Consider the following 20527-nt stretch of genomic DNA (forward strand, 5'->3'; position numbering starts at 1 on the left):
AACGTCTCAGAAGCTGCTCTGTGGTGCTGGACTTAGGCGGGGGCTCCCAGCCACCTTGGGGGACCCAGGGATGGGGCACAGTCTGGTCGGGCTGCTCCTGGCTGTGGGTGGGCAGGGTGTGGCACAGCCGGGCTGAGATGCACTGGACGAGAGGCACCTGTACCCTCAGTGTTGACCTTCACGGACAGGCAGCAGAAGCCAGTCACCCTGCAGAGGAGCCTGACTGCCTGCTCCAGGGTGGTATTCTCCAGGGTGGCCTTGAACGAGGGTGTTGACGCCTCATGGTCCACCTGAGGGCAAAGTGTGAGGGCAGAGGTCTTGATGACCAGGACTCTACAGTCACAGCCTGCATTCAGGATGCTCGGGCAGGTGCAGGCAACCCTACTTAAACCCTTCTGACTGTCCCCGGCCACCATGTGCCTCGGCCAGGCACGCAAGCAGAGTCAGGACCCTCCCCAGGGCTGCAACATAGCCCCTGCTGCTGCATGGGTGCCCAGCACACGTTTCTGCCTGAGACTCATCGCTCATCCTCTCCCTTCCCCACGGAGGACAGGTTCTCTGTGACGACCATCTCTCTGGCTCAGGATTGAACCCAGGGTCGGGGTCTTCCTACCGAACTGTATCCCCAGCACTGTTAATTTTTTCCGTTTTGAGACAAGGTCTCACCAAGTTAAATTGCCCAGGCTGGGCTCAAACTCTTGATTCTCTTGCCCCAGCCTCCCAGGTGTGCTCCACCACACCCAGCTCACACACCCTCTTCTGTAAGAGAGTGCAGCCCTCCCATCAGCCCGGGACAGCCCGCAACGTCAGGGCAGCACACCTGCCCCAGGAGGGCCTGGGGAGTCCTGGCTACCAGGCCTTGCTCACTCACCATCACAATCTGGGTGCCTGGGCGCAAGGCCATCTCATCTGCTGCTGATCCCGGGGTGACCCGGTGAATGAAGATGCCTGTGAAGTTCCCGCCAATGACCCTGATCTGCTCCAGCAGCGCGGCCCCCTGGAACGCCAGCACTGTGACCTGACTCAGGATCTTTCGCGCTGGCCTCCGCCGCCGCACAGTGGCTGTGACGCTGCTACAGGGACAGAGGGCCGCACGGCACTGCCCGGTAGGTGTGGGGCAAGGCCACTCCCCTTCGCCCCTCGTCGTAGCAGCTGGAATTCTCCTCCCCACCTCGACCCATCTTGGAAAGGCTGTCACCTCCCCACGGTGAGGGGGTGCAGTCACACTCTGCTGTCACCTCCGGAAGCAGCACTGCTCACCTTTCTGAGATGTCGAGGCTTCTGGGAGACCACTGCAGGCTGCCCTCGGACTCGGGCAGGTCTGGGACGAAAGCGGGAGCTGAGCGGCCCGGCGTCAGGGTCGCCACTGCCACCTCCGTAATGGCGCACAGCCCCTCCCCAGACACCGAGCACCCCTCACCCGCCCATCTCCTCTGCTGAGACTGACGTTCTCCTGCTCCCTTCCCTCTGTGCATCACCTTAACTTCACCTTTCCTAAGATCAGAGTAGTGTGCGCCGCAGGTCCTTTTGTGACATTTGAATGAGTTGCCAGTGTCCTCAGTCAAGGACAGGCAGGTTTCACCCAGAATCTGGATTTCTGGTTTCACTTAAAAATCAAATCTGGCATGAGGTGGGCCCGCACGCCCTGCATGGCCCTGCATTTCTGCACGGCAGCAATCACTGGCACTGGGCAGGGGCCCCCAGGCAGGAGCATATTGATCGCAGCCTGTGGCCCCGAGCGGGGGCAGCCCCCACAGAGGCCCGTTGCTGTGCTTCTCAACCAGGAACAGCCTGTGAGAACCAGGTGGCCTGGGCCCAGCTCACAGGCAAAAATCCATTTAAAGCCAAGTGAGCTGGGCATGGGGACACACACCTGTGATCCCACCATTCTGGGAGGCTGAGACAGGAGGACTGCAAGTTTCAGCCCAGACTGGGCAATTTACGGAGACCTTGTCTCAAAATTTAAAAAATCAAAAAGGGCTAGGGATGTAGCTTAATGTACAGGTGTTGGGTTCAATTCCCAGTATCAGGGAAAAAAATTATACACTGTGGATATATTCGAGGTTATTTCCCAATATCAGGATGTGAAGCTGAGGCATTATCCAGAATCCCAAGAGTAGAAAACTAAAGAGGAGGGCCAGGGACTTAGCTCAGCGGTTCTGGTGCCTGCCTCAAAAGCGCAAGGTCCCAAGTTCAATCCCCAGTACCAAAAAAAAAAAAAGAAGAAGAAGAAGAAAAGAAAACTAAAGAGGAATAAGCCCTCCTTATTCATGATCTCACATCCAGGCTTTTTTTTTTTTTGAGACAAAGTCTCGCTTTGTGGTGTAGGCTGGCCTTGAACTCACTATGTAGGCCAGGTTGGTCTTGAACTCATGGCGATCCTCCTGCCTCAGCCTCCTGAGTCCTGGGATTACAGGCCTGTGCCACCACTCCTGGCTTAGGCTAAATTTGCCTTGAGTGGCACTGTTACAAATAAAAATGTGTATGGGTCTGCAACAGTTGAGGTTTCTGGTCACCTGACTCTTCTCTGTCCCCCCAGGTAAGGGGTACAGAGCTCTGTGGGGTGTTGGTGTCCCTTGGTGGCCAAGAAGTGGCTTCCAGGCAGAAGGTAAGCTGGAGCCAGGTGTGCAGTGAGAGGGGAGGTGAAGTGGCTACACCCAGGACTCCCAGACTGGAGAAGGAAGCAGCCCCAATACAGGTTCAAGGAAATAAGCCCCAGGAGAGGTGTGAGAAGGCTCAGGGGCCAGCATCCGAGAGGAGGGTTGCTCTCGGTGAGTAGAGTCAGCCTGTGCCACTGCATCTGCTGGGAGCCTCTGGGACCCTAAGCCTGAGTGTGCACAGAGCAGAGCGCCGGGAGGGGGCCGAAGTGTCTTCGGACATCAGAACAAGTGTGCTGAGCTAGCCACACCTAGGAGTACAGCTCCCTCGGCCTCCAGGTAAGAAACAAAGACTCCAGTGAAATGAGCTTGGGATTGAGCCACCAGGCAGGCTGGTTTTCCTGGTGGCTCAGGTCAAGGTCAAGGCCTGGGGCTCGGGTCTGTTCTCTCCTACCTGCCAGGCTGTCTTACGTGCATCCCTGACACCCTGGGCCCTCACATTCCCCGCTCCAGAGAGGCTTTGGTGGCCTGGGGTGCACCCACCTGCCTTGTCGAGGATCTCGTAATCCAGTTCTGTATCTTCACCCTTAGGCCCTGGAAGGACTCCCGGGTCCACCTCCAGGATTTCTGGGAAGCTGCCGCAAAGCATGGGAGCAGCTCAGGCTATACCAGCTGCTCTGTCTGAGGCCTGCAGCCCCCAGCACCTTCCTGAGCAACCATACCCAACACCCAGAGGGGGCAGGGTTTAGCTCAGTGTCCCCCACTCTACCTTAAAGACTCGGGGTCTTCCCGGAAGGCCTCTGCCATCCGCTTGTACAGGGACTGCTGGCTGGGGGGCACAGGGCTGCTGGAGCGGAAGCTGTCGGACAGCTCACGGCTAGACGTGGTGCTCAGGTCCCCCCAGAGCTGTGACTAGAGGAGAGAGCCGAGGAGGGTAAGGAAGACCACAGGTGTCGAGCACCTACTGTGTGCCAGGCGTTCCAGGGCTGCTTTCTGGCTTCATAGCGTGGCTTCCGGGGAGATGGGCATTTCAGTTCCATTTCACATGTACAGCAAATGAGGCCCAGAGACACAAGGCTACTGGGTGTGAGGGGCGGAGCAGGAGCCTATTGGAGGGAGGCTGCGCCCACAGCAGAGACTGATGAGAACAGCAGGTGTACACAGCAGATCTGAACCCACTTACTGAATCCATGTGCCAGGCCTTCGCCAGTGTGGACCGGCCCCTGAGGACAAGCATTATGCCCAGGGTGGGGGACCGGTGGTCAAACACAGACCCGTGAGGGGAGTCGGTCACACCAAGGATGTAGGTGACACTGGCAGGGCAGGAGGTGGACAGACTTCCTGGGGAAAGTGACAGAGGAGCCCGGTGTGTGTGTGGTGCGTTCCAGACAGAGTGACCGCACTGCAGAGACCCAGAGGGACAGACTACACAGCCCCAGATGGGGGAAGCAGGGAGAGGGAGGCGAGAGAAGGCAGCCGATCTGCACGAGTGGGCTGCAGGGGGAGTTCAGAGGGAGCCACATGCTGGGTGTGGTGGTGCAGTCTGTGATCCCAGCTACATCCCGGGCCTTTCAAAAGGTTTTTATCTTGAGACAGGATCTCACTAAGTCACTAAGTTGCCAGAGCTGGGTCCAAACTCATGATCCTCCTACCTCAGCCTCCCAGAGTGCTGGATTACAAGTGTGCACCCCTGCACACAGCCTGACTGGCGGTTTCTAAGAGGAGAGGAATTTGGACACAGACAGAGAACAGCATTGCATGAAGATGAGGACAGAGACTGGAGGGAGCAGCCACAAACAGAGGACTGTGAGGAGCAGCCAGAGGCAGGAAGAGCCCCGCACCCGTAAAGCACGTGGGAGCTGCTGCTGCTGCTGCTGGGCCCAGGGTGGAGGGAGCCTGCAGCAGCACTGATGGGGCACAGGCTGGGCTGCATGCACAGGAGGGGCAGCAAGGCAGGAGCCACGTACCTCGGTGGAGCCCTGAAGGCTGCTGTCACTGTCATCCCTAGGGCACACGGCGTACATCCGTGTCAGCTTCTGCTTTCCCCGAGGACAGGCCGCCCGGGGCTCAGCTTCCTGCTTGGGCTGCCAGAGATGGCCAGACAGGCTTGTGAGCTCAGGAGAGAGGGTCCCCTGGGATGCGGGGGGCTTTCCACCAGGCCACACCTGCCCTGCCATCCCTGCCCTCATCAGCATTGAGGTAAAACAGTTCTGTCCCTGTCCTCAGAGCAGGGGACCGCAGGGGCACAGGACATCACCAAGGAAGCTGGAAGACCCTGACCTGCTAAACAGCATTTCATTTCTTGTAGAGAATGTACACTGTTATTGGCTAGTTATAAAAATAATCTTTATGATATAGGGTATGCACATGCATCTGCATAGAAAAGTGAGGGGGAAACAGATCCAATTAGGGAAGAAAATACAATTCACTCACCATCCATACTCAGAATTGGCACAGCTTGTATTTTGGTGGCTGTCCTCCTGTCTTTTTTGTACACACACACACACACACACACACACACACGCACGCACGCACATGCATGCATAATACAAATACTATGAGCATAGTTGATGTGGGAGCTGCCTGTGGAGGGGTGAGGAGGCAGGGCTGGGCCTGGCTGACCCCTGGCAGGGAAGGGAGGGTCCACCGTGGCCCACCCTGGGCCACACAGCACTCACCGGAGCCTCCGGCTCTGCCTGCAGCTTGCGCAGCTGAGTACGCAGCTCACAGACCTGGTCGGTGAGCTCGAACACTTTCCTGCGGAGGGAGTCCTTCTCCAGCAGGCTCTGAGAAATCTCCATCTGGGCTCCGTCCCTCGAAGCATATGCCTGCGGCCCCAACAGGATGGACAGGATGGATGGACAGACAGGACAGATGGGTGGAGACAGTGAGAGACCCAGCCAGTGGGCCCAGGGAGTCTCAGCTGGAGACAGCATCCCACTGCTTGTCACATTCATTGTGAACTCACCCAACACACACTAACCAGAGCTCACGCTGAGATGTACATACAAACCTACAATCTACTGTAATTCGTGATGTCATACAGGATTTTTTTTGTTTTGTTTTCCCAGGACTGGGATTGAATCCAGCTCTCTGCCACTGAGCTACATCCCTAGCACCTGCCTTTTTGTAGACAGGGTCTTGCTAAGTTAATTGCCCAGGCAATATTCGAACTCACTATCCTCTTGCCTCCGCCTAAAAAGTGCTGGGATTACAGCCAGCCAGCACTGCACCCAGCTGTATGTGGTTTTAATAAAACTTGCTCTTGGGGGTGGACTTTCACACCATCCTCTGCCAGGTATAAGTCAGGGAAGGGGGCAGAACACGTCTGTAGAGGCCAGGATGGGGGAGATAAGAGCCCTCATGGGGACCACGGAAAGAGACTGTGAAATCTTGAACCAGAGACCCTCAAGGACAGGCGGAGCCCGAGGCTTCCCTGAAGCAGCAGCCCTCAGATACAGCTTGGGGCAGAGGGAGTGCAGGGGCTTCTCAAGCTGAGGCCCATTGGGTTGGCGCCAGTGTCCACCCCGGCCCTATCCCGCCTCCCTCCCAGGGTCACCTGGTCTCGCTCCTTCTGCAGCTCAGCCACCTGCTCCTGAAGCGTGCTCATCTTCTCCCTGTACAGCTCACAGTCCACCTGTGTCTTCCGGAACTGCAGCAGGGTCTGCTCTTTCTCCTCCCAGTACTGGACAGAAGAGACCGGGCCCCTGGGGTCAGGGGCTACATGGGCGGGGCGGGGTGGGCCCCAGAGGAGAAGAAGGTAAATTCATCTCCTCCCTGCAGGGCTGGGCTTAGAGGAGCATTTGCAGGGCTGCTATGTGGATTGAATTGAATTTGGTCCCTGAAATGTGCATGTGTGTTGCGTGCAGAGCTGTGTTTTATTTAATGTTCTCAAATACACAGATAGCTCCCCCCCACAACACACCTTATTCTCTTCCACTGCCTCCTTTCTCTCCACCTCCTCTTGTCTAAATCCCTGGCTCTCACAGGGCTCCCCAAGCCCTTAAAATCACCCTGGGTTTCATCCCTCATTTGCCTGACTGTGACCTCTAGTCTGGGCCATGAGTTGCTGCTCACTGCAGAGGAACAAGTGAGCAGACTGGCAAAATATTTAAGCAAAATTATTTCACCTCAGCGTGGTGGAGAGATCTACCTCCCCTCCACGAAGCCCAGCCTCGGAGACAAAGGGTCACGGGTCCCAGGAAGGCAGCCACAGCATCACCTGCTTTCGCTGCCTCTCTGCGGCCACCGCCCGCTCCCGCAGTGAGTGGATGCGGGCCACCAGCTCCTGCTTACTCTCCAGGGCCTCGTCCAGGTTCTGCTCCAGAATGTCCTTCTCCACCTGGTCAGAAAGATGTCAGCCTAGGACCTTCCCTCCCCAGCTGCCTGCCTCTGGGGAGAACGGGCCCTGAGTGTCCAGCACAGGAGGATTCAAGGCCAAGTGTGTGGATGGATAGTGTCACCTATTAACCCCAATTAGGCAAGAAAAATGCCACCGGAAAAGTGTGGGTTCTGATCATACATGGTCAAAGAGATGTGTGTGATAGAAGCTGAAAGTCTTTTAGGATGACAATTCCTCCTTTAAAGTATTCTAGCGGGGTGTAGTGATGCAGGCCTGTAATTTCAGCACTCAGGAAGGAGACAGGAGGATCACCATGAGTTCGAGGCCAGCCTGGGCTACATAGTGAGATCCTGTCACAAAAATCAATCAATCAATGGTTTGCAAAATTCCAGGCTTCCATGCTGCCAATTCCTCTACTTCCCATAATGCTCAGGAGGGGGACAGGGGGGCAAAAAGCCTTCTGGAAAGGAGTTTTTTCCCTAATCCCATCCTTTATTGCCAGCCCAGTCACCTCTGAAACCACATGGGAGCATCGCACTGGCCAAGTAGGACATGCTAATGCACGTCCAGCCATGGTCTGGGCGGCTGGGGAGGAGGACGGGGTGGCCTGCATTTCACCTTGCCTGGTTCTTAGACTCACCTTAGCGAGACCACCTGTCAGAAGTCCTGTGGCCGGGGAGCCGCCTGCTGACGGTGGGGACAGTCCCAGCTAGAGCCCAGGCCAGAGGGAACCAGAGCCTACCAGGCTGAAGGTCAGCGAGCGGAGCTTCTCGTTCTCCTCCTTCAGGCGGCTCAGCTCCTCGTCCCCCGACTCCAGGGTGCTGGCCATCTTCAGGGATCGCTCTCGGAACTCCCATTCACAGGAGGACACCATGTCCACCCGCTGCAGCTCCTGCCTCACCAGGTACAGCTGTCCAGGGAGGAGGGAGGAGGACAAGGTGAGTGGTTTCTCCACTAGAGCAGAAGCCGTGTGGGTTCTCCACCCTCCTCCTGATGGGGTGCTGCTTAGACACAGGGGCCCCACCCCATGATTTAAGAATATACCTAGCCAGGCACAGTAGCACAGGCCTGCAATCCCAGCACTCTGGAAGGCTGAGGCATGAGGACTGCAAGTTCAAGCCCAGCCTGGGCGACTTAGTGAGATCCCGTTTTAAAATAAGTTTTAAAAAGGCTGGGGATGTAGTTCAGGGTGAAGGCCCTGGCTTCCATCCTCAGTATTCCAAAACTAAATAAATATTTATAAGTCAATACATTAAAACAACCCAAGGGTTGGTTTTACCCAATGAACAGTCCCAATTCCTCGGGCAGGAGAAAGGCATTTTAGTTTCATTTTGCACATGAGGTACAGGGTTAACACCTAGTGGGGTGCCCTGGAACAGACCGAGGGCCCCCAGTGCCCGGCTTCTCTGTCTTGCTGGTCGCCAGCATCAGTGACGGTAGGCCAGCATGCTCCCTGGCTTCACAGTCTTCCCACATTCCAATTACATGAAGGGAATGGGGTTCATGAAAATCAGTAAGAGAAAAGAGAGAGGAAAGTCAAGCTAGCAGGAAAGGGGAAGCTGGGAAAAGCCACACCTGGACTATTCAGACAGCGCGTGACACGGGCGAAGCAGTTGTGAAACCACTTTTGATGCACTATAGGACTGAGCAAGTAAGTGAACATGTGGGAGATGCTGAGACCTGGTCTCCCAGGAAAGGAAGAAGATATGAGTGTGGGAGAGGTGGAAACTCATGATTTCTGGAATAGATATGGGACGTATGTACCTGTGGATGTATGTGTGCACACATGTGCATGGGTACATACGTATGCATGGGTGGATATAGATATGCGTCCTGCAGATGTACATGTGTGTGCACACATGTGCATGTGTCGTGTAGGCACATGTGGACATGTATACTTCTACAGTGTGCATGTGTACAGGTGTACCTTTATATGGACATAATACATGTGTACATTTATATGTACATATAGGTGTGTGGGTCACATGGACCTGTATTTTTATGGGTGCACACATTTATACACATATGTGTACACGTGTGGGGTGCATTGCACATGTGTGTTTACATGCACATGTGCACAAATATATGTGTATTAACATAGATGTGTGCTACACATATGTCTCCTGCTCTGTGTGCTGCAAAGGGCCAAGTACCCAGATCTTGTTTTCTAAAAGGACCCCAGAGCTGGGGCAATGTGGGGCCAAGATGATCCTGGAACTTCTTAGAGGCTAGAAAGGAAGTCAGTGCTGAGAAAATCAGAGAGCCCTGTCCCAGGGCTGGAGCAGGCTGCAGGGTTCCCGGTGGCCAGGTCTGTGGTCATTTGAGCATCAGCTCACTAAGGAAGGGAACACACAATTGGCCACTAGAAAATAGGGACCCCAGTCTGTGCCAACAGCAGACTGCACAGTGGGGAGAAGCAAAGGCACTTCCCCAGCCTGAAGCTGAGGCCAACTGCAAGTGAGCGGGAGCTGGCGCCATGGGCAGCATCCGTCACCACTTGGGTCAAGACGGGTTCAGTCAGGAAACAGCACAGGTAAGTCTGGGGGAATCGCCGGGGCACAGCGGGTGTGGCGGGTCTCGAATCACTTCCCTGCCATTGCTTACTCGTTGCAGGGAAATGGTGCTTCTGCAGTGCAGAGATGGGCAGCCCTGGAGCGGTGGTCTGCATTGACATCCCTCAGGGCCAAGGAGGCTCCAGCATCCGCCTTGCAGGGCCAGGCCAAAGATGCAAGATCTCACCCACCCACCCACAGGGAGACACGAGAAGAAGCCCAAATGAGTGGCCTATTACAAGGAAGGGCCAGGTGTGGTGGGCACGCCTGTGATCCCAGCACTCAAGAGGCTGAGGCAGGAAGACTGATTCCTCGAGTCCCAGGCCACCCTGAACTACACAGTGACGTCCTGTCTCAAACAAACACAAACAAAAACAAAACACAAATAAGCAACAACAAGGGGAGGGGGGTGTAGTCTTCAAAAACATCCATCTTGTAACAGACACGGAAAGGGTGTGGAAATGTTTCTGAATGAAGGACGCTAAACAGGCAGCATGGTAATAATGTGTGACCCTGGACTGGACGGGAAAGGCTACCCAGGGCATGATTTAGGTCAAGGAAAAAATAGGAATACACGAAAGCGCAAGGACCAAGTTCAAGTGCCGGTACCAAAAATTAAAAAAAAATTTTTAAATAGGAATACAGGCTGTAAATTGGGTAAAAAGATAAAAATCAATGCAAATTGATGAAATTGATAACTGCTTCTATGAGAGAATATCCTGTTTTTAGGAAATGTACATTGAACTCTGGGAACAAAGACCCATGAGCTATGTAACTCAAGGGATTCAGTGCGTGCCTCTGTGTGAAAAGACAGGGATAATATGAAAATGAAAGCAAGGGTATTCTGAGCATTCTTTGTATTCTTTTAAATTTTAAAAATAAATTTGTAATTATTCATAAGTAAAATTTAACATCCAAAAGCAAACAAAAGATCCATGTGTGGAGGTGCACGCCTGAAGTCCTAGCTACTGGGGAGGCTGAAGCAAGATCACAAATTCAAGCCCAGCCTGGGCAATTTAAGGACTCAGCAAGACCCTGTCTCAAAATAAAGACAGAAGCCAGTGCGGTGGTCAAGCCTGTAAGAAGGCTGAGGTGGGAGGATTGCCATGAGTTCGAGCCCAGCCTGAACTACACAGTGAGACCCTGTCTCAAAAAGAAATACATACATAAATAAATAAATAGGGCTGAGGATGTAACTCGGTGTAAAGGCCCTGAGTTCAATCCCTAGCACCACAATAAATGAATAAACAAATAAATGCATACAAGTAGCATAATTAAAAGCAAGGAGCATATGCCAAAATGAGAACGGATATCCTTGATACCTGAAGAACTCTTATAAATCAATACGAAGTTCATTAACCTGCCAGAAAACATGTGAAACACCCAACCAGGGCCGAGGAGGCCTGACCTGACCATGTTCTTATCCTCCCATCCTGAGCCCGGAATCAACTGAGAAGGGCAAAGGCGGGTGCTAGGGAGGGAAGGTGCCTGTGTCCCTGCCCGGGGGGGCAGTGGCTCCCAGGTGGGCCTGGTAATGTGGAGCGTCGAACAGCCAGGCCTTTCCCAGACTCACAGCCAGGCCAGCCAGCCCATGGGCAGTTATGGGGCAAGGCCAGGCTCTGGGGTATGCAGAGGGTCCCAGGTGGCCACCTGGGGAGAGGTGGGGTCAGCTTCCAGGAGAGGCCTCAGCCACAGCTGTGGGGGCTGGGCGAGGAGGGGAACACACTCTGGGCAGCTGCACCAGCACATGCAAAGGCCCAGAGGAGCACGGTCAGGCTGGGCCTCCTGCCCGCAGGCGCGGGGCATCCCGCTACCTCCTCCTGCAGGCTGCGACAGCGCGTGGTGGCCAGCTCCTTCTCCTGCAGCGCATTGCTGTAGCGCAGGGAGAGGCTCAGCATCTCGTCCTTCAGCTTCAGCACCTCGTGGAAGTGGGCGCTGGCCTCGTGCTTCATGCGACTGTGGTCGGCCTCCAGCTGGCGCAGGCCCTCGACGTGAGCCTCGGCCAAGCCCAGGCGCTCCTGCAGCCTCTGGCACTGCTGCAGCAGCGTCTCCTTCTGGGCTTTCTCCTGGGCCAGTTCCTCCTGCAGGCTGCCAATGGCCCCGGCCAGGCATGCAGTCAGCTTGGATGTCTCCATGAGGCCTGGCAGGGAAACCGGTGGGTGGGCTGTGACACTGTCCCTTTGTCTCCTGTCCCCAGCCTCCTGTACCTTTGGGTCTTGTGCCCAGACCCAAGCAGGAACAGCCTTAACCTGTTTGGCTGGAGCCTCAGCTGGACTTCGTATTTTAATTAGATAAATAGCATGGCATGACCTTGGTACAGGGATTACTGCTCTTCCCCTTCCTATGAGAACTGGCTTTTCAGACCCAACTCCCTCCTCACATGCTGAGATACCTCAAAACTGACTCATTGTTTTTTGTTTTTTGTTTTTGTTTTGCATGGTACTGGGGATTAAACCCAGGACCTCACTCTTGATGGGCAAGGGCACTGTCACTGAGCTACATCCCCAGCCATTTTTATTTACTTTTAAGATGAGGTCTTGCTAAGTTGGGCAGGCTGGCTTTGAACTTTTGATCCTCCTGCCTCGATATCCCACATGGCTGGGATTACAGGTGTGCACTACATGGGATGGCCTTTTCCACGCCAGCTCCAGGAAGACATGCTAATAGATGTGAGTCTGTGAATGGGACTCTAACATAAACACATGCTGCAAGGGTAAAGAGGAAGAGAGGGTTCACCACCCACTGTTCTGAGCGCTGTGAGCCCTGCTCTTTAAATACCTGCATCGTTCAGCAGCTCCTACAGGTGGCCTAAAATCACTCAATTAACAAAAATGGCCTCATCCTCCACGAGGGAGGCATAACCTTTACTTGGGTGAGTGTGGCGAAGTACAGCAGGCTCCACTCCCTTTTCCCCTTGGGAAGGGACTTGGTTCCCCCAGAGCTGAGAGGCTGGGGCTACAGCTGCCCCATACACCTCAAGAGAGACGCTTGGCCTATGGCCGGGAATCCAAGTCAGCGGCCCCAGGTGTACTTGTGATGCTGGGTGAGTAAAGCCCGACCCTGCAAAAGCCAAGGTTGGGGCTCCTTCTCCTACTTGTCCCATGCGATGAGTGGGGGAGTGCCAGGCTCAGGCCAAGACTCCTGCCTGGAGGGAGGCAGGAGAACCCTGGGCCAGCTCGGGCCAGATGGGGCCCCCAGCTCTGGGATGGCCCTGCCCACTCTTTCAGAGGCCAAGCACTCACCGCTGAAGTTGCTGAAGTCCACATCGGGCTGTAGGCCAGTGACCAGCGTGTAGACATCGGGGTTGTGGAACTTCAGGCTCTCCAGGAAGGCAAGGGCCCCGTTCTTCCCTCGAGTCTTCAGCAAATCCAGCAGGTGCCCTTAGGAGAGAGGGAGAGCACATGCTTGAGCCACTGAGGCTGCAGTGCACGCCAGGCTGGCTTCCCGTGAGTGGGGTTGGGGTGGAGACGTCCCTGCGCATCTGGCACGGGGGTGAAAGCAGTTCTCTGGGATTTCTGGGCAGGCTGGGGCCTCCTTGCTCCTGTACACTCCATCACGTGACTCAGCCACCCCTAGGAGACCAAATTCGCATTTATTGAGCAACTACTATGGACAACTCAGGATGAGGACATGTGCAGACACATGGTCCCAACACAGTGCTCTGAGAGCTGTTGGTACCATGAGGAAATAGCAAATAGCAGCCCATGAGGCCCCAGGGGTGGCCCCAGAGAGCCTGGATGCATCCCAAACACAGGGTCCAAATCCCATCTCCTCAGCTAGAATCAGTCCTGGGTGAATCTCTCCCATATTGGAGGTCCACGACTCAACATGCACATGCATTATATGTTAATAGCTATCACTTCCTGTCTGGTTTCCACGGCCCAGGGCTGTCATGAGCATCCCCAATTTGCGGTGAATAAACACAGCCTGAAAGACCATGAGAACTGACTCCAAGGTTTCTGCAGTGGGTTGAACAGCAATCCCCCCACACACCAAAGATCTAAATTTCTTTGGAAAATGGATCTTTGTGGATGTAATTAAATTGAAGATCTCAAGATAAGCTCATCCTGGATATCCAGGTGGGCCCTAAATCCAGTGACAAGAGCCCTCATGTGGTAGAAGAGGAAAGACACAGAGAAGAAACCCACACAAAGATGGAAGCACAGACTGGAGCAGTGTGGTCACCAGTCAAGGAATACTGGGGCTGGAAGAGACAGGAAGGAGTCTACCCTGGGCCTTGGAAGTGAGTGTAGCCATCCCAGTGCCTTGACTGGAGACTTCTGGCCTCTGGAACTGAGAGAGTATACTGCTATGTGGCTTTTCCTCCCTGCTTGATGCTGGCTGTGGAACCCAGGACTTTGCACAGGAAATGTGCTCTACCACTAAGCTCCGCCTCAGCTCCACTGCTATTGTTTTAAACCACCATGTTGTGGTCATTTGTTGGGGCAGTCCTCGAGAGCCAAGGCAATGTCCCTGAAGTCTGGACTTCCATCCCCGCAGTGGTGAAGCCCTGTGCAGCAGGCGCTGTGTGGAGCCAGCCGGGACTCACCGACTCTCATAGCGCTGTTGGTGAAGCGGGGGCTGTGCAGGACCTCCTCCTCATCCAGCTGGCCCAGCACCTTGGCCTGGCGCAGGTAGGGGGTGAGGCGGCTGGGGTGGATGCTCCGCACGATCTTGTAGCGGTGGCTCTCCATCAGCTCCCACAGCGTGTCCTCGTCCAGGGCCATGAGCGTGGAGTCTGTGCGGCACAGCTCCGCCATGACTCAGGCTGGGAGGGCTCTGGAAGGGGACAGTGAAGATCCAAAGGAATGGCCTTGGGGGCTGGATTTTCATTCAATCCGCTTTCCCAATTTGCTGGAAGAGAAAGGAACGACTAACTCAGAGGGCACAGTGGGCATCCCCAGAATCCCCACTCTGCTTCCAGCCTGGTCTCCGTGTCACGACCAGTGACAGGCAAATCCATCCTTGGGTCAGGTGTCAGATCAAGTCCCCTCCCTGTGGCACAGCGATAGGAAGTGGTTTCTGCCTGGTGTTAGCGACTAGATTTGCCTTTTGTTGACCCAATAACCACAACGTTAGGAATCAGATCAGGACCACTTGCCTGCCATGCCTGAGGCTCTTGGTTTGATCCCCAGCACCAAAAGAAAAACAAAAATCCCCTACACCCCTCCCAACATCAATTTTCTGAAGGGCCTAGAACACTGTATTCAAGGGGGTATTCAAGGAGACTCCCAAAGGGGTGACAATGGACTAGGGGTAAAGTTTGGTGCTCTTCAAGGCACAGATGTACATTAACAGAATACACAGTGTATTTGGATACCAGTATTTCAAGGGAAGGCCATCAGGGAAAAGCTGTCTGAAAGGGCTCCTTAGGGAGTGACAATGAAACGAGGTTGAAGGGGGTGGGCTGTGGCTCAGTGGTGTGATGTGTACTCTTGACTGTCAATTTGATTGGCTTGAGAGAACCCTAGAAGACAAGCAGGCACACTTCTAGCTATGTCTGAATGAGTCATGGAGCTGAGACACCGGGACTACATTCGGTCCCCGGCCCCTTCCTGTCTGGCACTGTTCCCCTGTGCTCTGCTTCCTGGCTGCCATGAAGTGAGCAGCTCTGCTTCCGCCATGATGTTTCTTCCTTGGGACAGCTGACTATGGACTGATCCCTCTGAAACCATGAGCCAAATTAACCTCTCTAAGTTACAAGTATCAGGGATTTTGTACCAGTACCAGGAAACTGACTAATACGCCTAGCTTGTGTGAGGCCCTGGGTTCCCATCCCCAGTACTGCAAAAAATAGGAAAGGAAAAATAAAGAAGCCTAAGAAACTGCCCTAGAATAAATCTGAGCATTTGGATACTGGGTCCAGCAGCCAGAAGTGTTTCCTGTGTCTACTGACAGTGGGTGTGGCCTGGACGGAGTCAAGTGGCAGTCGGGTGAGGAGTAGGGTCAAGAGACATGTTGTGGAATGGCGTGCACGTGAAAAGTACACTGTTGGTATCGGTGTGGTGAGCACTTGTGATTTTTTAGCATGGAGGAAAAAGTGCTTTGTGAGGGGCTGGTGGGCCCTTTCTGGTCAGAAGCTAGACGGGGAGACATTCCCTGTCCTTTCTAGTGGTGGCTGTGACATCACCGAGCACCAGCTGGGGTGAGAGCACCTGCCCAGATCTGAATCCAGCCACGGAGCAGGAGGGGGGCTCCGGGCAGTGTTGAGGGAAGGCTCACACCCACCACAGAGCGCAGCTTTTACAGTGCTGCTTTAGAGAGCCCAGCTGTGTCTTGGTTTGCAGGCTAGTCAGGGAGCTGGAAGGAACTCCTTCCCCTCTGCACGGGTCCCTTTCTTCAGTCATTTTACAACAACCTCTACGGGTTTTGCCGTTTCTGGTTTCCATATCTGTTTAATGTGACCCCCAAGCAAGGTCACAAAGTCTTACCTTTCTGTGTCAGTTGGAGCTTTTCCTAAATTAAAAAAAAATTAGAATAAGTAAATATTTTGGAAAAGTTCATCTAAAATAATGCAAGTTGGGCCGGGGATTTAGCTCAGTGATTTCACGGCCTGCTGCGCAAGCACAAGGACCCGAGTTCGATCCGTAGTACCAATAAATAAATAAATAAATAAAATAACACAAGTGGCCCTGAGTTCCAGAAATATTGCTTTCTACACTCATTCATGAACATTGGAAGCAGGATTGTTGGCTTCTCTGGACCATGAACTCCAGAAAGTGGACAGAGCAGACAGGAAAGGACCGAAGTGAAAGAGAGGCGTCTCGCTCGAGGCAACTGGCTGAAGGGTACAGGGGTCCCAAAGACACAGGCGAAGTGGGGTACAGGGCCCAGGAGCCAGGAAAGGAATGGTTGCATGTTGAACCCCCATAAGGCTCGCGTCATGGCTTTTAAACACTCATAGGTTTTCCTAAAATAAAATTCTCAGAATGAAAAAGGCTTGGCCTCTTATTTAGGGAGTGGAAGGAGGTGGTGGGGTGAGGAGCCCACCCTTGAAGCTTTTAGAGGACCGACTTCTCTAGAGTAATCCTCCCTAACAAAACAGGCGGAGTGACTTGGATCGTGCCCCTGCAAATGCACGTCCATCCAGGAGTTCGGAACGTGGCTGGGGTTGTAAACAGACGCTGTGTAAATGTGAGAACTTAAGAGGAGGTCAGTCTGGATTACAGAGAGCATTAACGCCAAGGACTGCTGCCCCTCCAAGAAGAGAAGGGACAGGGAGACAGAGAAAAAAGCCAAGTGACAAAGGAGACAGAGACGGGAGGAACATCGCTTAAGCCAAGAGCACAATCCCAGGAGCAGGGAGTGCCAGGAAGGAGGCCACCCAAGGCCCTGTGGACTCTTTGACCCCAGACTTTGGCTCCCAGAACTGCTGGAGAATAAGCATTTGTTGTTTGAAGGTGCCCGGGTGGGGGTGTCAGGAAGATGTTGGGGAATGACACTTGTAAAAGAGGATTCTAAGGATGAAAGCGACAACACTGTAGGAAAGGCCCTGACAGAGGGTGGTGGGCTCTGTGGGTTGAAAAAGGCAGAGAAACAGAGCAGACGGCAGGATGAACAGGCCCTGGCTGGCCAGGGAAGCAGGGCAGGCTCCACCACTGCTTACACAGGCCCGGCTCTGTTGGGACAAAGCACAGCAAGCAAGCCCTGGAAGGCGACCCTGCAGGTGACAGGCAGGCCAGCCTAGGACCTGAGACCTTGGGTTGGGGTGGGGCTTAGGGCCAGCTGCTCGGCCTCCAGCCCAGCATCCGGGCTTTGTCGGGGAGCTGTGTCCACAGCCATGTTCCCCTGGGGCATGTTTTGCCTCCCTGTGCGCTCAAGATCAGTGGCCCATTAACCTATCTTAATACTGTCAGGCTGTTTTAGACTGTGGACTATTTCAGGCCTGTAAGAAGGTCCTGCAGATGACTTGATGAACAGCCGAGAACCCACCAGGCAGAGTCCACCATCTCAGCACTTTGCCCTTCAGGTTTCCTTTTAAGGGACTGCACCATAGGAGACACCTGGCACCTCTTCCTCCTCCTCTGTCCTTTTCCCTCCCTTTGCATCCATAGGTAACCGCTATTTTAAAAATCGTTTCCAAGGGCCGGGGATTTAGCACAGTGGTTCTGACACCTGTCTCCCAAGAGCAAGGTCCTGAGTTTGATCCCTGGTATCAAAAAAAAAAAAAAAAGGAATCATTTCCTACAGATCTATGTGACTAGCAACAGTATATATCGGTAGTAATTTTGTGTGATACTTTACTTACACAGTAACTTTATAGAGAGAGTATTTTTACTATGAGCTCTCACTTTACATAAATACTGTCATCCTGCACAGGGTAATACATGTTTGGAGGTTGATCTTTCTTCTTCTTCTTTTTATTTTATTTATTTAATTTTTTTTAGTGCTGGGAATGGAACCAGGGCCTTGGCATGCTAGGCAAGCAGTCTGTCACTAAGCCACCCCTCAGCCCACATTTTATCATGTTGATAAAATGTGCACCTGCAGCTCCATGCACTCATGTTCTTTTCTAAACCTGAAGGAAACACAGCCAGAGTAGCGATCCCCCTGGGGAAGGACATTAGGCCCTTTCTAGTTTTCCTCTGCCACATACAGTGCTGTTTGGATACCCTCGGCATCTCTGGGCACAAGTGGGGGCATTTATTAGCCCATACATTCCTGTGGCTTGATTCCTTTGGTTTGGAAAGGCAGGCTGGCCCGGGCAGAGTTCGATGCTGCTCAAAGAGGTCTGTACATTAAAAACGTTTGGAAAGCAGAGCAAATCAACCCTTGTAATCTAAAAACCAGAGAATGACGGTGGGAGAGTCCTGTCCTGGGAGCCCAGGCTGCAGCAAGCACTCACCAGGAGAGGTTCACATTCGCGTCTGCATGAGCGCTTGGCAGCGGGCTCAGCTTCAAGAGGCCCAAGCCGGTGTGCCGCTGGCTCCTTTCCCCCTTTCCCCGCAGGCTGCTAGTGGGACAGGGCTGGACAGGAAGGGCTGGAAGCCAAACCAGTTCCAAGCAGAAGTGACAACTATGGCAAGCCACATGACCAGTTCTGAAAATCAAAGTTCAGGCACCAAAGCCTAATGCAGGTGATAAAGGAAAAAAAAATAGGAGGAATGATCAAAGTATGCGGTGTGCATGAATAAATATGCCATTACAAGGAAAGATAAAGCTGAAGTGCAGCTCAGTGGTGGACTACTTGCCTAGCGTGTGCGAGGCCCTGTCTAACTTTCTCTGCCTCTCCCTCATGCTCCTAAAATACTTTTCTCTGGTGAGAAGTCAAGAACCTGCGTGGGCCATGTTGAGATCCCCACCTCCTCTTGAAGAGGACCTCCTCAGACCTGTCTAGCGATGCTTCTCCCAAAGGAGGAGGAGAGACGCAGACACAAGAGAGACGCACATGACAATGTGGCATCCCTCCACACACACTACGGACTTCCGGACACAGTCAGCAACACAAGCGCAGAGAAAGGTGTGAGGCAGCTTCTCTCCTAGAGCTTCCCCAGAGAGCACGGCACTGCTGGCCCCCAGAACTCTGAAGGAACACAGTGTCTGCAGTTAGAAGCCACCCAGCTTGCAGTAACTTATTGTGGCAGAAAACACACAATATACACATGGCAAAGGGAACTGGGAAATGGACCAAGCCCGGGAGTGCCATCCGTCTGCACAGATGGGCTGCCATGGGAGCTTCCATGGAAGGCTCTTGCGCTTCTCCACGGTCAGGTCTGATCCCCACATCAAAGCAACATTCCACTCAGTTTGGCCCCAGCCATGTAATCTGCAGAGCCCAGAGAGAAATAAAAACACAGTGCACTTGTTTAAATAAAGTATCCAGAGTTCCAGGCAATGACAGCAGAGCAGCCAACCAAGCACAGGGCTCTGGGCATACACCGGAAGCTGGCCCTGCTTTGATTGACTGGGGGTTTTTGGGACCCCGACATCCACCAGGAAAGTAGCCTGGGAAAGTTTCCTTTAGAGGTCATGAAAATGTCCTGGAGTTGACTGTGTTGCCATTTGCATGCACCTGTGAATACCCTAAACACACTGACTTGGACATCTGAAACTGGTGAATTGTAAGGCGTGTGAGTTATACTCAATAAAGTTATTTTTTTTAAAAAGGCTCTGGGAGCCTAAGGCAGGAGGATGGCAAGTTTGGGCCCAACCTAGACTTTTTAGTGACTTAGTAAAACTCTGTCTCAAAATTAAAAACAAAACAAACAAACAACAACAACAAAATCAAGGGCTGGGGTTCTAGCTCAGTGCAGAGGACCTGGATGGTCACCCAGGCCACCCTGAGGCCAGTGCTGGCTGCCTGCCATGTACGGGATGCCAGCCCTTCCCCTCCTAGGCCCAGCCTGTCCCACTGCTGGGCGCCCAACTGTCCTGTGCCACCACTCAAGCCGAGTCCCTTTCTTGCCAGCTCCTGCCTGCTGCCCTGCAGGGGCTGAGCAGGGCCACGGTTGCCTGCCTGCCCCCTCCTGCCCGCTCCTCACTTCCTCATTCTAGATTCCTCGTTCCTCCCTGTGACCTCCCAGGAATGTGCCTGCCTGCCGCAGAGGCAGCGGAGGGCCCTGGCACATTCTCCAGTCACAGCAGAGTGTGCCTGCCTTGGTCAGATTCAAAGCATCAAATCAGTGTAAATGCTGATCTGATGGTGCAGAGGGAGATAGAGACTCACTCTCTGCCCAGTTCCTGGCAAAATGAACACAGAAATGTTTTTAAAAAGTCAAACCTGGGTGTGGTGGTGCATGCCTATAATCCTAGCCATTCAAGGCAGAGGCAGGAGGATGGAAAGTTTGAACCTAGCCTGGGCAACTTAAACTCAAAATAAAACAAAAAGGGCTGGGAGTGTAGCTCAATGCTCCCTGGATTCAATCCTTGGTAAGGAAGAAACATTTTTTAAAGGAAAAAAATGAGCCTGGCATGGTGGCACATGCCCATAATCCCAGCACTTGGGAGGCTGAGGCAGGAGGATTGCTGAGGGTTGGAGGGCAGCCTGGGCTACATAGTGAGTTCAAGACCCGCCTGGACTACATAGCTAGACCATG

The 20527-nt window shown here is 53.5% G+C and overlaps 1 protein-coding gene across 14 annotated transcripts in view; it reads right to left on the bottom strand.

Annotated features, from left to right (window-relative positions):
- Card14 (caspase recruitment domain family member 14) overlaps positions 1-20527 on the bottom strand; it is a 31615-nt gene that overhangs the window by 7288 nt on the left and 3800 nt on the right. For 4 of the 14 annotated variants that reach the window (XM_087208329.1, XM_021241267.2, XM_087208332.1 and 1 more), the window contains exons 2-16: positions 18337-18559; positions 15923-15947; positions 14041-14345; positions 12734-12871; positions 11306-11631; positions 7682-7849; positions 6820-6939; positions 6157-6282; positions 5276-5425; positions 4565-4681; positions 3367-3509; positions 3141-3232; positions 1261-1339; positions 872-1073; positions 158-290 (exon numbers count right to left, since the gene is read on the bottom strand). In XM_087208329.1, the coding sequence (XP_087064455.1) occupies positions 158-290; positions 872-1073; positions 1261-1339; positions 3141-3232; positions 3367-3509; positions 4565-4681; positions 5276-5425; positions 6157-6282; positions 6820-6939; positions 7682-7849; positions 11306-11631; positions 12734-12871; positions 14041-14251 (2005 nt within the window). In that variant the 5' untranslated portion in view covers positions 14252-14345; positions 15923-15947; positions 18337-18559. The remainder of the gene's footprint in view (positions 1-157; positions 291-871; positions 1074-1260; positions 1340-3140; positions 3233-3366; positions 3510-4564; positions 4682-5275; positions 5426-6156; positions 6283-6819; positions 6940-7681; positions 7850-11305; positions 11632-12733; positions 12872-14040; positions 14346-15922; positions 15948-18336; positions 18560-20527) is intronic. The other 10 variants (XM_087208330.1, XM_087208326.1, XM_021241268.2 and 7 more) reach the window with 9 other exon arrangements.

This window comes from Heterocephalus glaber, unplaced genomic scaffold (genome assembly GCF_053883595.1).
Source record: "Heterocephalus glaber isolate CG9 unplaced genomic scaffold, H.glaber_assembly_v1.0 deba00000937, whole genome shotgun sequence".
NCBI lineage: Eukaryota > Metazoa > Chordata > Mammalia > Rodentia > Bathyergidae > Heterocephalus > Heterocephalus glaber.